The sequence below is a fragment of the Mytilus californianus genome, unplaced genomic scaffold (genome assembly GCF_021869535.1).
Source record: "Mytilus californianus isolate M0D057914Y unplaced genomic scaffold, xbMytCali1.0.p SCAF_11, whole genome shotgun sequence".
Classification (NCBI taxonomy): domain Eukaryota; kingdom Metazoa; phylum Mollusca; class Bivalvia; order Mytilida; family Mytilidae; genus Mytilus; species Mytilus californianus.
Window position 1 is genome coordinate 32,419,522 of NW_026262593.1, and position 16,291 is coordinate 32,435,812.

Below are 16,291 nucleotides of genomic sequence, written 5' to 3' on the forward strand. Positions count from 1 at the left end.
TGTTTTCACAAATTTGATAAATCTCGTCATTTGTTACTTCACCCCCTACAATTTGGCATGCGTGGTAATAATTAGGGTATTCATGGAAAATCTTTGAATGTACAAGATCGACCATAAATATAAATGATATTATATTTTTTTTTAACTTTTTGGGCAAATACCACGTACAATCACGATGTATCTTTATAAAATACCACTAACAATATATTTCTATAATTTTTCAAAGCCATATCAATGCATAATCTTTACATTCGCTATTTTGCATACGAAAAATTTCTCTGCTTTTAATGCTATATATAAAAATAAGAAGATGTGGTATGATTGCCAATGAGACAACTCTCAACAATAGACCAAATGACACAGAAATTAACAACTATAGGTCACCGTACTGCCTTCAACAATGAGCAAAACCCATACCGCATAGTCAGCTATAAAAGGCCCCGAAATGACAAATGTAAAACAATTCAAACGAGAAAACTAACGGCCTAATTGATGTACAAAATAATGAACAAAAAAACAAATATGATACAAACGACAACCACTGAATTACAGGCTCCAATATTGTTTATTTATCATTATAAGCAACCAGATAGTGCATGCAGGTGTATTTCTGTTAAACTACATTGTTTATTCAAGTTTAACTGAATGGTCAATTACAATGCTCGGTATATAAATCCGGAATACTGAAGAAGCAGGGAAGACGTCTATTTTGGCTAGCTGTTTTAGTGTTGTTTACCGTCCATCTCCTTTTATAGAAAGGACATGACATAATTTTTGGGAGCAGACATAAGTCAAAAAGACATTAGATACATAAACATGAGGAAATGTTTATGAGGCCCGAAGTAATCTTTAAGAGGTGGTAAGAACAATCAAACTGAGTATGCATATGATACAGGCACTAACATCGAATGTTGACCACTAGATCTTATTCTGCTTACACATGTTACATTTAAATTGTGTTGGTTGAATTTCCTTTACCTCACAAGATAACAGAAAAGTTGACATTTTGTCTGCTTTATCGTTATTGTTTGTGTATAAACTGCTGCAGAAACACGCATCTGTCCAGGGAAATAGCAAGAGGTATCATAACTTTTTGTAGTAGTACATCTAAATAATATTAAAAGTTTTAAAGGATCGACTACAGATTATAATGACCATATCAGTAAAAATAAGCATCTTAATGCTGAAGACTGATATCACAACACATTAATATATATATAGATACACTGGTAATAAGGCAAAGCATTACTCATCTTTTCCATGAACGATTAATAAAAAGCCAGCAATATAAAGTTACAAACAATACGGAATACTTTTTTAAACCAAAGCACGGGGCTCGACCTAATTACATTTATTTTCAAAAAGCCCTGCAGGGGTAGGTGATTCAGGGTGGGAAAAACAGTAATGTTATAACAGTTTGGGAATTTATAATATGAACAAAAATAACATATATCTAGCATTGGTTTTGTAATATCTGTATTGTCATAGGAGATATGAATCATATAAAATAACAAATGTTTAGTAAGGCCGACGAGATTTTCAAAACGGATTTCATATTTTCCGTTGTACCAGTTACTAAATGAAATGAAACCATGAAGACCGTACTTTGACCTATAATGGTTTACTTTTATAAATTGTGACTTGGATGGAGAGTTGTCTCATTGGCACTCATATCACATCTACTTATACCAATAAACATTATGTTGTACGAGGGTTTTTTTACCATGTATCACCATTATAATGAACCTTACTAGGATTTTAGAAATAGCTGTACTTAAAAGTCAAGATATAAATATAACTAAACATCAAATACACAATTAAAGTTGTGTTGTTATTTATAAATACAATATTATATTAGAGAGACAAAAGTATACCCCAATAAAGGTCTCCAATAGTTAGCAGTCTGTAAGTATCTACTCATTCAAATGTAAATAACAAGTACTTGTATAGCAGGATAAATCAAGCCTTCGGATATTATGAAATGTCTTTTAGAGTCATAGACTCCAATCGAACAGCATCGGAATTTTCTTCATTATCAATTTCTATGGGGATTGTCTCTAGAGCCCATGGCTGTAACTCACCACTAGCAAAAATCACATAGAATATTGCGCCAAAAATGTAAATACCAGCAGACATGTAGAATACAATCTGCCATTCAGCCCTTGTTTGTGCCTGTAAACATAGAAAAATATCAATATTCTTACCGAAGACTTCCTGTGTTATGTTAATACTACACATCACCTCAATCCTCAATAAACTGGAGATCTATATGAGTAAATCAGTTTAGTTAGTTTGGGAAATTATTCTACATTATGGTGTTAATGGAATTTTACAAATTTACTTTTTTAAACTGTTTTAAGAGAAAGCGAATAAGAAATAACGTTCATGCAAAAATGTATCAATGATTTTATTTTTTTCATGTCTAGAATTAATTCATCAGGTTAATCTTTTAACCCTTGACTTACATTAGTAAATGTTAAAGAATAATGCCATTTTTATTAAAAAAAAATCTTTCACAACATTTAACATTGATATACTCTTCTAAAAAATTTAAACCCTTCTCCCCTTCCGCAACGAATAAATGTTTGTCCATGGAAAACGACAAAATCATTTTGATAAGAAGTAAATGGTGCACATTACCATAAAGCACTAGGTATTTGAATGTGTTAAAAAAAAAATACAAAACCTTCATAAGTTGTTTTTTATTGTGCAAATCCACGTTTGAACGCCCCACGTCCTTTCACCAACTAATATAAAAATAAGGAGATGAGGTATGATTGCCAATGAGACAACTATCCACCAAAGTTCGAATAAAGTGGATGAAAGCAATTATAGGCAACCGTTATACCATTTCCGAACATCTATTATATGTGTTGTGTATATATACGCTATGATTATTCTGAACTGTAAATACTGATCCTTTTATGTATTGTATCAAAATGTGGGTCGTATACCAGTTTCGATAGTCCTGAATATCAGTCCTCGTATATTTGTTATTATATACATAAGTAGAAATAAATTAGTCCAGAGTGACCTTTGTATCCGTCGTTATATTTAATAACTAACCTCTCTCGTTATCTCGCCGACTATAATAGGAGAAACAAAGCCTCCAATGGCAGATAACGCATTTGATATCCCAAACAATATTCCTGCATACGCCGGTGCTATATCAACATGGTTGACAATAAACCCGCTGTACTGAAACCCAGACAGACCGACACTGAGGACTAGCAACACAACAGCCAATGCTGTGGCATAGCATTCTACATATCCTAGAGCAATCATCAACACAGCAGGTACTATCTTTCCTGGATTTGAAAACAATGGATCAAAACAAACAAAAATATATAACTTTATTTTGTATGATTGTGCTATTTGATTGTTGTCTCGTGACGGTTATTTCATATTTCCCTTTTTTATCTGTAGTAACTGGCGAAGAAAGTTTCTTTTTGTTAACTACAATGGAACCTGTCTAAACCGAATCTTGTATAAACCGAAAAACTTGCTAATCCAACATGTTCTGAAGCCCAGTCATATCAAATTGTATGCGTTGTGACCTGATGACACCGAACATCATCCAAAATCGAACAAAATCGTAAGTCCCGAAGAGGTTTGGTTTAGACAGGTTTCACTATATATATTCAACATGACCACAACATACGACATAAATATATAATAAGTGAGTCTGTAATATTTTTAAATCCCTTTTCAACTCCATACTTATATATGATATCCATAGTCCCAACATAAAAACATGAAAAACGTTTTTTAATAATACAAAAAAGAAAATGTCATGAAAAATATTTCAAAACTTAACTTTGAAATTTGAATACATTTGTAGTTGTCATCGTTGTGCCTTTTTTTAAAACAATATATTTACCAAAAGCATCAAAAACTTTTCTGGTCAGCGTTGTTGACATCAGTTGTCTCACTCTGAAGAAGTCAGCAACCCATCCTGCTACATTAATCATTGCCCAAAAGGCAATATAAGGTAACGCTGATAATATACCATTCTAAAAAGTATACATAAGCATGCCTCAAAATTTTTGTCAGCCATACAATATATTCAAACTATTCCAAAAACTTATGTCTGGATACACTTATAATATCAGGGAGAACAGGATCTCGTATCATACAAGTAAATGCAGTGGTCAGTGGTATTGGACTTTGAATTATTAACAATAACGCCAGTCTGTAACTATGCCAGCATGTAAGATCAAGAAGTCACGCACCAACAAAAGGATGTTAAAAGAATAAATACAATTGCAAAATATTCTAGGAAACAGATAATGTACTATAGTTACAGATGAACTAAATGAGTGTGTATACTTAGTGCTTAAAATATAAGTTTTGCGCCTGTCCCAAGTCAGGAGCCTCTGGCCTTTGTTAGTCTTGTATCATTTTTAATTTTAGTTTCTTGTGTGTAATTTGGAGTTTAGTATGACGTCCATTATCACTGAACTAGTATACATATTTGTTAAGGGGCCAGCTGAAGGACGCCTCCGGGTGCGGGAGTTTTTCGCTGCATTGAAGACCCATTGGTGGCCTTCGGCTGTTGTCTGCCCTATGGTCGGGTTGTTGTCTCTTTGACACATTCCCCATTTCCATTCTCAATTTTATTCCTTGATTGTTAATTAAACCACGAATTCTTTATTAGCAATTGTTAACATAAAACCAACTTGGATAATTTGTGTTTCTAGTCTTTTTCTTATTTGTCACATGATTTAATTGAGTATTAATGATAATTGTAACTCTTACAAAAGTTTTATACATATATTACATGGTAAATCCAGCAAAGAAATATACTGAACCGCTTTGATTTTAGTTTTAACATACTTGGATACTACAAATGTATGGTCAAGAATGATAATAAATAAAAGATAATGTAGGTACTTTTAGTATACAGCAATGAAAGTTTACCGACACCTTGCTTGAATTGAATTATGAGATATCATTATTTGATCCGTATGTTCCCGACCTGTTTCTATTATGGTCACTTGATCTTTCATCCGGTAACTTATGATCACATACTACAATCATGACAAGAGATTCCTTGCATAGTAAGTAGACAGTCTAAATTATGTAACTACGATATCATTAGATAGACAAGGATATGGCCCGAGAACACAGTTATTTCGTAGTGCATTTCTTTTAGAGAATAAATTCAAATTAAAAAAATCGCACCTGCTCTATCTCAAAAAGATTTTTACAGTGTAGTGTACTACTATTGATACAAATAATATCAAAATTATAGAAACTTCTACCAGCTCTAACTCAAAATATTGACAATTCTGTGTTAAGGGGGGCTACAATTCAGTTTGACAGCTTCAGACATTCTAATTTTTGACCTTTTTTAACTGGACCAAATCACTACTTAACATAAAGATTCAGCACCCAAATTTTTTAAACATGTAATTTCATCCCCTTACTTAATATTTCATGCATAAAATATCAAGAAATAAATTGGGAAAGTGTATAAAAAAAAAATGCAAGTTATACACTGTTCACACTAGGGACTATATTCGTAGACAACGAAAACCAAAGGACGATAACTGTGTCCTTGAACCATATATAAGTTCATTCCATATTAGGTCAGCAGCTGTAAATTGTTTTTGCATTACTGTGAAAAAGGTGTGCAACTGTAACATGAACGGATCAACTCTCCATATGTCATTCCACATCGTAATCATAAGAGGACATTTTTATGATAGCCCATACGCTCACCAATCAGTATCAACGATTCCCAACTCTTACTAATACGATAAACAGAAACAAAACATTCCACAGCATTACTGATATCCTCGCCGATCTCATGATAAACTGTTTTTGGTGATTCAAAATAGTAAAACCTAGAGACTGTGTCATTATCCCTACTGAAGAACCACATCCCTAACCTGCAATTTACAGTAAGCAGTGAATCGATTCCCATTAATTTCGCGCAGATTACGCAATGCTCAAAGGAATTCTAAAATGACAATTAAAAACCCTTTTTCGGAGTGGAGATGTATCTGAAGGTTTAATCCTTTACAAGAGAGGCGAAAGATACCAAAGGGTTATTCAAATTCACAAGTGGAAAACAAACTGACAATGCAATGTCAAAAAACGGAAAACGACGAAAAGACAAACAACAGTACACAAAACACAACATAGAAAACTAAAGACTAAGCAACATAAACCCCACCAAAACTGGGGATGATCTGAGATGTTCCGGAAGGGTAAAAAGTAAAATAACAAAAATACCGAACTCCAAGGAAAATTCAAAACGGAAAGTCCTTTGAAAAATGACAAAATCAAAAGCTTGAACACATCAAACAAATGGAAAACAACTGTCATATCCTGCTCAACAAAATTGAGATAGTAGTTTATAGCAAGTAAACACAATTGGAAACTGGAATTATGTCTGTCGGTGAATCCACTGTTTAAAGATGAAATATTTGTATATAACCTGAATGAAATTGCAATTTTTTATACATTACCGAAGTAAGATTGAGCTTAAAAACATCATTCATATACGTTGGTATATAAGATAAGAGTGTATATCCTCCCCAGTCTGAAGTAATGTTGGATACGATGATAGCGTTATTCGGCATGGACTTAATTATGGCCATCCAAGGTACCTTCAGATCCTGAAATATTCAAAGCTCCATATTAATATTTCATTTTTACAATATAGAAATTAAGCAATCATCACTTAGCATATAAATAAATGATATAGTATATTGATATTGCAGCAAATGATGAAACCTGATCGACATCATTTTAACTTTGTTGGACTATTTTCTGAGATCTTTTCTTAGATAATGATTGCATGTAGTTGCAAATAGATAATAATACTTACATATAAAACATATGTTTGAGCGCCACTGAAGCCAGATCCTGGTTGGAATATGTATTTACATCGAATGACTAATGTAAGAAGACTGTCATGTTATCTGAGCGTTAGATAAACCTTGCACCAACACTTGGGGGGGGGGGGGGGGGGGGTGGGGTGGTGGTGGGGGGGGGGGGGGGGGGGGTAAATGGCCTGTTGGAAAGCAGAATGTCTACTATCTGATATACCTTCTTTTTCCAGTGGTGTGCTAAATTTCCCGCCTTCTTCCCCGGTTAGCCAACTTGATTGAGTTCACTTACAAGATTTGTTTTAAATTGTTCTCTAAATTTTGCAACTGGACATTAAGAAAATAAAAATCAATCAATTTTCCAATCAATAAATCAATTGTATTAGAAATACGAAAACCAGATGTTAGTTATAATAACAGTAACACATCATTGGATTCAGACCAGAAAAGACATTTGGAGGTCAAGATATGACCTAGAACTAAATAACCTTGGGTCTTAATAAATTGTGAAATAAAATTTTAGAGACTTAAATAAATAAATAAATAAATAATCTTTATTTCAAGAGGATAATCCCATTAGGTAAAACTAATCTTCTTGAGAGTCCTCAAAATGATAATAACATATTTATAAAGTACATACAATATTATAATGATATATATGTTAGCGGCAATAAGTGAAATTAGGCATTAAGCTTAAATCCTAGACAATACGCTGATGCCTAGAGAGTAGGTCAATTGCCTAAATGATGTTTAAGCTTAAATCCTGAAAAATGTGTCCAGGTATTAATCTTAATGCCTAAACTGTACATGCAAGTAAATAAAAAGACATTTATTTAAAGTTAAAATACATCTGGTACATAATATCATGATAAGAACTGAAGTTTAAAATGTCATCTACCTGAAGTCACAAGTTCTGGCCACTTTAGTTTTAACTCGGATATTTATCAAAGCTGTAAATTCACGACCATTGTCACTTTGAAGTTTATGGAGCGTACCAAAAATTGATGAAAACGTCACCTCTGACGCTCATTTTGACGATAGAAATTTAATGTTATAAACTTTTGTTTAATAGGAGATTTTGGTACACCCTAAGAAGTTCAGAGTTTCAATCTGAGTTTGACTGGAAATCCATTAAATCAACCTGTCCTCTACTATTGAACTCTAGATAAAATGGGTTTCACTAAGTACTATTTTCCCTAATTACGTTTTCTGCATGTTACAATTTTCCCAAAGTGAAAGAAATAGTTTGATGGAATCATGAGGAATATTTGCTTAGTCATTATTAAGTTGTTAAAATCATACGGCCTCTTTCGCCATGACCTATGTATGTGCCTTTTCCAATGTACCATGATACAGTTCCTCTATAAAGAACATAATTTTTTTTTAATTTTCCTCATAATTCTCCTTTACTTTGATTATCAAAAACTGTCAAAGCCTCCAAAAGCAAAAATGTTATAACTTTTATAATTGTAGTAGTCTATAGTTGCCGTCTTTTCTGGGATTATAAAAGTTAAAAGTTTAATTTTTGCCAGAAGATCATTTTACTGTCTTGCGTATATGCACCTTGTTTTCCCTTATTTAAATTAAGACCGCAAAGATTAAAAAAATGTTTCTGCAGTAGCATGGCACTTAAATGATAATAATCCAGATTAAGAAGTGACAAAGATCAGATGGCCTGGGGGTATTTAACAAAATGTTTAACAGTATTTTTTTGTTTACATATCCAATAAAATCGATGGAATTTAAAGATGATGTGAGCAAAAACTCATGTCTTTTTTTGACCAGACAAAAACCAGCTGAACCAGTAAAGTGTGAATTTTCTTCAAATAATTTTCAGATAAAATCTTCAAAACCCTCTCCTTTCATTAGATACAATCACTTGTTTGAAACCTATTATTTTTTGTAATACCACAAAGACATGCAAGTTACTTATGGAAACATACTAAAATTTGAAGATCTGTTAATTTAATGTTAATTTAATATTTGAAATATTTCATCGAATATACATGTACTTGGAAGATAAAATAAAAATCCCAAAAGTTCGCTTATTGCCTGAAATGATGCTTGGCAATAGGTTGAATAATCATCATCAGATTTCAGGAAAAAAGCTTAATGCCTAAAAATTTCAGGCAATAACTTAATGCCTAGGCGTTAGCTTATTGCCTAATTTCACTTATTGCCGCTAACATATACACAAAATACAATTTTATGTAGATATTATTGAAAAAGAATATTAATTTGCATAATTTATGAAAAAATTTGTAACATTTTGTTTTAAAGGATACAAGTGTATTACTCAAGTTCATTTCATTTGATACTATACTGTTCCATATTTGAGAACCAGAATATATAAATATATCGATCTTATGCTCATTCTTTACGAATTTTACCTCTTTTATGTTCTGAGCTAAGTGTGTTCTTTTTAAAAAGTTAAAAATTCGTATAAAAAGAAACATAAGATTGATAAAAAACTTTCTTTAAATTGTTTAATAATATTCAAATGATAAAAACCAATCCATAGATTTATCAAAAACAACAATGTTGTTGCTCCATGAATTTCCGTTTAATGGTACAAAATAATTCTAAACCTAGAGCCACCGATTTCGTTTTTTATGTATTATCCAATCGATTACTGTGTCTTAGTTAAAAAAACACATTTCAATAGCGTTTAAACGAGTTCTTTCCACGCTTCTTCTCTACGCTTATTTCGACGTTTTGGAGTATTTCTTTCACCCAGAACACCACTTTGACAGATGACTGTCATTAACCGTAGTTGCTGACTCCACAATTATTTTATATCAATAAAATAAAATTTTATCTGGTAACAACATATCGATTTAACAAAAGTTTCTACGGACTTGGTTTTGAGAAAGTATGTTTTATGATTATTTTGACAAAGTCTTTTTTATAGATTTTACGTACAATCTATACTCATTTTAAACTGTTGAAAGGATTTGCAATGAATAACATATTAGCTAGTATAACTGTTCATCGAATATATTGTTTTTAAATTTTAGTTAGAGATCAAGCTGTACGCATATTTGTATCCAAATTGACGTTAGATTGGGAATGTGTTTGTGAGATGTATTCAAAGATAAACGATAAAATGTATGTCTCGAAATACATCATGCAAACCATGGTGCTATCATCAGTCACGCAATGTCATTTTGTGATCATTGAGGTTATCATTCATGTACACTTATTCTAATTACCCTCCTATTTTTCTTGTGAGCACTATCAATTAATGAGGTTATTATGTACTCTTTTTCTTTACGTGAGATCCGTTTATGTTCTGCAGGTGAATCACTAACAAAGAACATCCACAAAACAAACCATAAAAAACTTGCCATACCTGAAAGTGTAAATGAGAGAGAAAAAAATACCAAGGGGGCATTCAAAAATCATAAAAGAAATAGCTAAAAATAAAAACGAAGGACAAACAACAGTAACAAAACAACAAACAGACCACTAGAGACTTGGCAACACGAACCCCATTAAAAACCTGGTACACTACAACTTCATGACGCTTGATAACTAGATGCATGCGTATGGTTACAATTCAACAGTTTTGTTTATTTTTGAATTGGTTTCGAATACTTGGTTATAATTTCATAATATATATATTTTTTTGTAAACATAGGATACAAAACCTCAGCTTAAAGATTTATTCACCTAGTTTTCTATTTGATAACTTTGATTTACAGGACTTGTGGTCCTATGAACCTGATGAAGTGAATTAAAGCAATGCATTTTTCTTAAACTATTGTATTTAAAAGCAATATTTAAATATATAAATGTAACCAAACACAGAAAGTCGCTTCAGTACATTTCGTTTAAAATATTCAAAATTAATTTTATGCAGATGTTTTTGAATTCCAACAAAGCATAGAAAAATCACCATGAAGTATTATTAGTTTCCTGTTATATTTTTAATGGTAAAGATACAATTCGAAAGGGTTCAATCACTTGATCATCGCTAAATGCAAAAATACATTAAGCAAGCTTTTCATCTAAATGAGAAGTATATTTATGCAGTAGTATAATGTCAGAAATAAACAGAAAAAGGTATTTTACCACAAACATAAAAAATAGATGGCCAGCCACCTCCAAATCCGTATTGGCAAAGGTAAGCTCCCAGTGGAAAAGTTATCACTATACCAGCTTGAGTTCCTGTAATGCAATACATGAGTTAAACTTTTAAAGGTCTTGTTTAATATTTTAAACATTTCAGAAATCTCAAATGTGACATAAAAATAATTCTGTTAGCTCATATTAGTGCATCATTCCGCAATCATTAAGAAAACTAGTCATTGTTCGTATAGGTTTACTATAATCTATGACAAAAGTGATGATTTCAACTTTTAAATTGTCGACTTCCTATTTCTCACCAGTAACATATCAGCTGCTCCGCCTCATCGTATGACGTGCACATGTCTCAATAAAAATTTCAGTCCTTGTGTCTATGATGAGATTATCAAATACGTTACTCTCGTGTGTGTTCACAATATTCAGACGTCATTTAAAGTGATGTGCTCCTTATAGATTAACTGCTCTAACACAGTTATGAGGAAAGAACAACAGAAATTGACACTACATATGGTTTACGGTTGACTGATCCAATGTGTCGGTGTCTCACTTCCATAGCGAGATGTTTTTTGCGGTCTTAGATCTTTAAATACCAGTATAGTCGTCTATTCTGTAATTTTACAGAAAATGTCCTTTTCCCGATTGTGACATTTTGACTGAATGTGTAATTACATGGTAGGTGATGCATGCATAGCAGGAGACACTTACCCTGTGGACGTACCCTGTTTTGCTCCTTTGGGGATACCCTCGATTTTTGTTTATTTCCTTAATTTGTCTCTTTCAAATCGATTAACGAGATATGAACATCGGAAAACCACTGTCGCTTTAATTTGTACCTTGAGTTGATTAATCGTTTAATACATTTTGTGTAGCTGGCAGGTCGTTCATGTTTTTCTAATTTATTCTGGACTTGGTCGTTGGATAGACATTACATTTTTAAAATGGCACTGGCCTAGAATAATTCAATGTAAAATTATTTTTAGCAAACATATTTGAAATGACAAAATAGTCAGATCAGTTACGGATATTTTTATTTTTTCCACATTGATTGCATGTTACCTGAATATGTAAGGGCTGTAAGCTTGCTCCTCTCTAATGGTGGTGACCAATGTCCAAACAGAGCATGCATTGCAGGAAACACTGTACCCTGTTACAAGTAGACAATACTGAAATATGTTACGCATTGTTCATATAGGTATACGTGTATATAACTTCATAAATTATTGTATTTATGATTTTATTGTTTGTTATCTTATGGTTGTGGCCTGTTATCTATTTCTTGCATGAAGAGAGATTTCTCGTATCACATTGCACGGAGTGTGGTACGAAAAAGTGATACGAAAACTGCTCTAATTTAATTGGCTTATCCAGCATCATGAGACGATATTACGACAATTTCATTGGCTATTCGTTAGGTCATTGAAGACTTTCAAAGGTTAAGACAATGTTCATTTCATCCATGGCAACGGACACATGTGATTTCTTCAAAAGTATACAAAACACTTACATTTTAAAGCTGACAATATATTTTTCGCCAAATTTGATTACATTCTGAAGCGTACAAAAAAGTTTTTAAATGTCTTATCTTTAAGTTTGAAGCTGGAACAGGACATATGACGTCATATTGGTATGTGCAAAATACAAGATTAACGATTCGCGGATTTTTTTAGATTTAACGAATTGAGAGTGCTGACCATAAGAGAAACAGGTTTAACAACCCGTGAGAATTAGATATCGCTTGATATTAACTTTCGTTGTTTAATTTAAATAGTGATAATAAACTCGCCGAAGGCTCGTTTACTATATTGAAATTAAATAACTCAAGTTGATATCAAGCGATATCCAATACTCACTCGTTATGAAACCTATAAGTATCGTATGATTCATATTATGCTTTTCCAACTATTATCCGTATTACTGTTAAGAAAGTGCAATAAAAAATCACCAAACAACTAAATAAAGTGAATACAAACTTTTTTTATTGAAGTTCAACACCGTGACAATTTGACAATGGAAATACGCTCGTCCTAGGTAATTATTTAAGTAAGTCAAACAGTGGCTGTTATATTTAATGTTCAAGAAAAATGATATGTCAGTTTGAAAAGAGGTACAGGTGTTGGTAAAAAAGTCAAATATTCTCAAAACTTGAGTTTAATCCTTCAATCAGGTCTAATAAAGAAAAAAGCATATAGAAATGTTTATGATTTATTTAACTAATTGTTGTTAATTTGAACTATTTATATAGATATAAAGTTGATCTTGCTCATATGGATGGAGGTTTTGGAAAAAGTTTGATAGTCAGGAGGGTGGATGGGAATGGTGTTTACCGTTTACCGTTTACCGGTCACTATTACTAGCATCAAATGAGCCTCAAACATTTATTGTCATTCTACAAATCGCATTTGTCAGTTTTCGTATACGTTAGATGGACTAAAATATTTTTCGTTATCGCATTTAAGCAGATTTCATTGTCAATCGTTATTTAGGTTACTCGTTTCCATCCTTACTGAGGATTATATATGGTCAATTAGCACGAGTGGAAATTTTTCTCTGCATATGCCTGGCTGACCTAAAAGTGTTTGTCCTGTTGTGGGTATTATTTGTTTTTGATACTTTTAAACAGAACATATTGATTTATTTCGCAATTTAACAAAAATACTAATGTTATTCTATTACGTTAGATTTCCTAACATTCTTCTATACAGTACCCTTAAATTGAATTGACTAACAAGCGACAAGGTTAAAACATGTAAAAGTTCAAAACTTTTGCAAATTGAGAAAAAGGAAAACAAACGCGAAGGTGAAAGAGATATGTAGCCAAAGGAAATTAAGAAAGGTGACTAATGGAAGTTATAAATATTGTATAACTATCGCAAAACCTGATTACGATCAATAAAGTCTAGTATTCGACTACATGTAGAAAATTGCATAGTCAGGGACTTTAGTTTTCTATGTTGTGCTTTGTATAATGCTGTTTGTCTTTTGCCACTGTGCATAGACTTTAACAGTGATGTACATAGACTAGTGTGTTACCAAAGTTATAACATTTTTGCTTTAAATAGACATTCTTAATGTTTATAATATGATGAAGGAACATATCTCTGCACGTAAAATAGTAAATATATATTTTTTGAATTAAAACAAAGTGTAGACTTACATTACACATCCCCACAATAACACGTAGTGCTATCAGTAGTCTATAATCGGTTTTTGCTCCAAAAGGTGTCAGCATAGTACAGATGGTTGCAATAAAAATGCTCCATCCAAACACTCTTTTCCCACCAAATCTCGTAGCAAGCCATCCTGCTGGAATTTGTGATACAAGATATCCCCAGAAGAAACCTCCAAGTATAAACCCTTGCACTGTTGTATCCCAGTTAAAAGTTCCACCCTGTAATACAAAATGAAAAGATTAAACAAGAAGAGGTGTTATGATTGCCAATTAGACAACAATCCACCAGAGACCAAGTGGCGTAGATATAGGCAGCCATATATCACCGTAAAGCCTTCAACAATTGGCAAAACCTATAGGTATAGTATGCTATAAAAGGTCCAGACATGACAAAAAGTAAAACAAACAAATGAGAAAACTATAGTAGTAAAAGATGGCCGTCAGAAATATGGTGATAGGTATACTTATCCAGCGGTGTCAATCAGATGTGCTTTCTAAACAGTTCCAAAGACCTTCTTCAAAATCTTCAATCACAATCATTACAATTTTGCACTATTATCAAAACTGTTGATGTTTCTACGCTATACACTACCACTCCTCAATTGAAACATCAAATACATCGTCCCATTCAACAGCTTTTTCTTTCCTGTTCTATCAAAAGCACATTCGATTATTGTACCAAGTTTTTACTAGGGTATGTGAAAGAGTAGTGTTTAAGGTAGACAAATCACAAATGTCAACAGAATTAACGTAATTATGCAAGGCTTCATAAAAAATATTTATCATAAATGATTATTAGACAAAATCGATCCCTGTGTTTTGAAAGATTTATTGCAATGTTTAGAAATGAGATTTTTAATGGTAGTAAGTGCAATGACCAGAAAAAAACATATAATTAAGTTGTAATAATACTTGCTAGAAGCTGATGTAAAGCTGGGTTTATTAGGAGTTTGTTTAATTAAGGTCTCCATTACAAAAGTAAAGTCTTATTTCTTAAATCGAGTTGAAGGAAGGTACACACAAACTTTATAAAAACTATTTTACTATTTTCTTACACGATGAATATCAGGTACATATGAGGAATTCCCCTCTGTAGAAAATTGCACACAGTCATTATAATCATCTTTCATCACGAACGATGAATTGAATTCTGTAACTGATGCATCTGTTCTGTTGACTATGCAAACAATAGCAACACTCATGTTAACCAGTAATGCATAGGAATTGACGAATCCAAAAAATCCTAGAACCGCCAGTATTAACCTGCTAGAGCCCCAAAGAGGTGCTGTAAAATGTATTTTAAACATTTGTTTTAAAACAATACTTCATTTGTGTAATATACTTAAATAGTTAAAAGTTTTCATTTCTTTATTGTTTTAATGCTTTTTTCATACATTCTCTGGGGTCCAAACCATCCTTTGATTTAGTTTGTTTTGAATATACGTAATCTGTAACATGTGTTACCACATCTGAGCATCTAATATATTCTAAAGACTATTTTTTGTCATACATCTTCGCCTCTATCCTTATTCTTGATCTATTATGATATTGCAAGCTTATTATTGTCAATTGTGTTCGCTTTGAATTTTCATAGGTTTGATGGTAATACCAATGCATAGGTTTAAAACAAATATTTAGTTTTGATTTTCAAGATTGAAGACATACTTTTAAGATGTTCATAGGATGCTTCTTCTTTATCCGCGATGTCAAAAGTTTGTGTTTCATCTGAAATTAATAATATGATAAGTATATGCAAACGTGAGTTGTAGCGCTTTGCATTTATATGTTAGTATAACGAATCGTATTTCAAACCATGGAAATCTGTAATGTTGGACATCACAATAATATGGATAGTTAGATGCACAATTAAACATTATAACGAAACATACCAATTATAAACTGTAAATAGAAAATCCGAAAACCGAAGTCGGACGATAATGCCTCAAGAATACGAGTTCCCAGATCACCAATACAGATATAAGGGGAAATCAAATTAAATCATATATCTTACCTGTTTAGGAGTTAGAACTAAAACAAGTATTTACAAAGCACATTACATACCCTCTGTATTTTCCGTCCCATCATGGTTACCAATTATCTTACTGGCTTTTGCCATTTCTATAAATAAAATTAAAACAAAAGACTGAATATCAACCACTGGGTTTTCCTCCCCGAGGGTATCACCAGCCTAGTA

At 32.3% G+C, this 16,291-nt stretch overlaps 1 protein-coding gene across 1 annotated transcript; it reads right to left on the reverse strand.

Moving 5' to 3' along the window:
* Window positions 1-1,974: 1,974 nt before the first annotated feature.
* Window positions 1,975-15,227, reverse strand: LOC127720871 (sialin-like). The gene is made up of 9 exons (XM_052227616.1): window positions 15,153-15,227; window positions 14,083-14,316; window positions 11,985-12,072; window positions 10,914-11,009; window positions 10,052-10,191; window positions 6,477-6,626; window positions 3,881-4,013; window positions 3,067-3,308; window positions 1,975-2,172 (listed from the first exon to the last, which is right to left on the reverse strand). The coding sequence occupies exons 1-9, from the start codon at window positions 15,225-15,227 to the stop codon at window positions 1,975-1,977; spliced, it is 1,356 nt and encodes a 451-aa protein (XP_052083576.1).
* Between the last annotated feature and the right edge of the window lie 1,064 nt (window positions 15,228-16,291).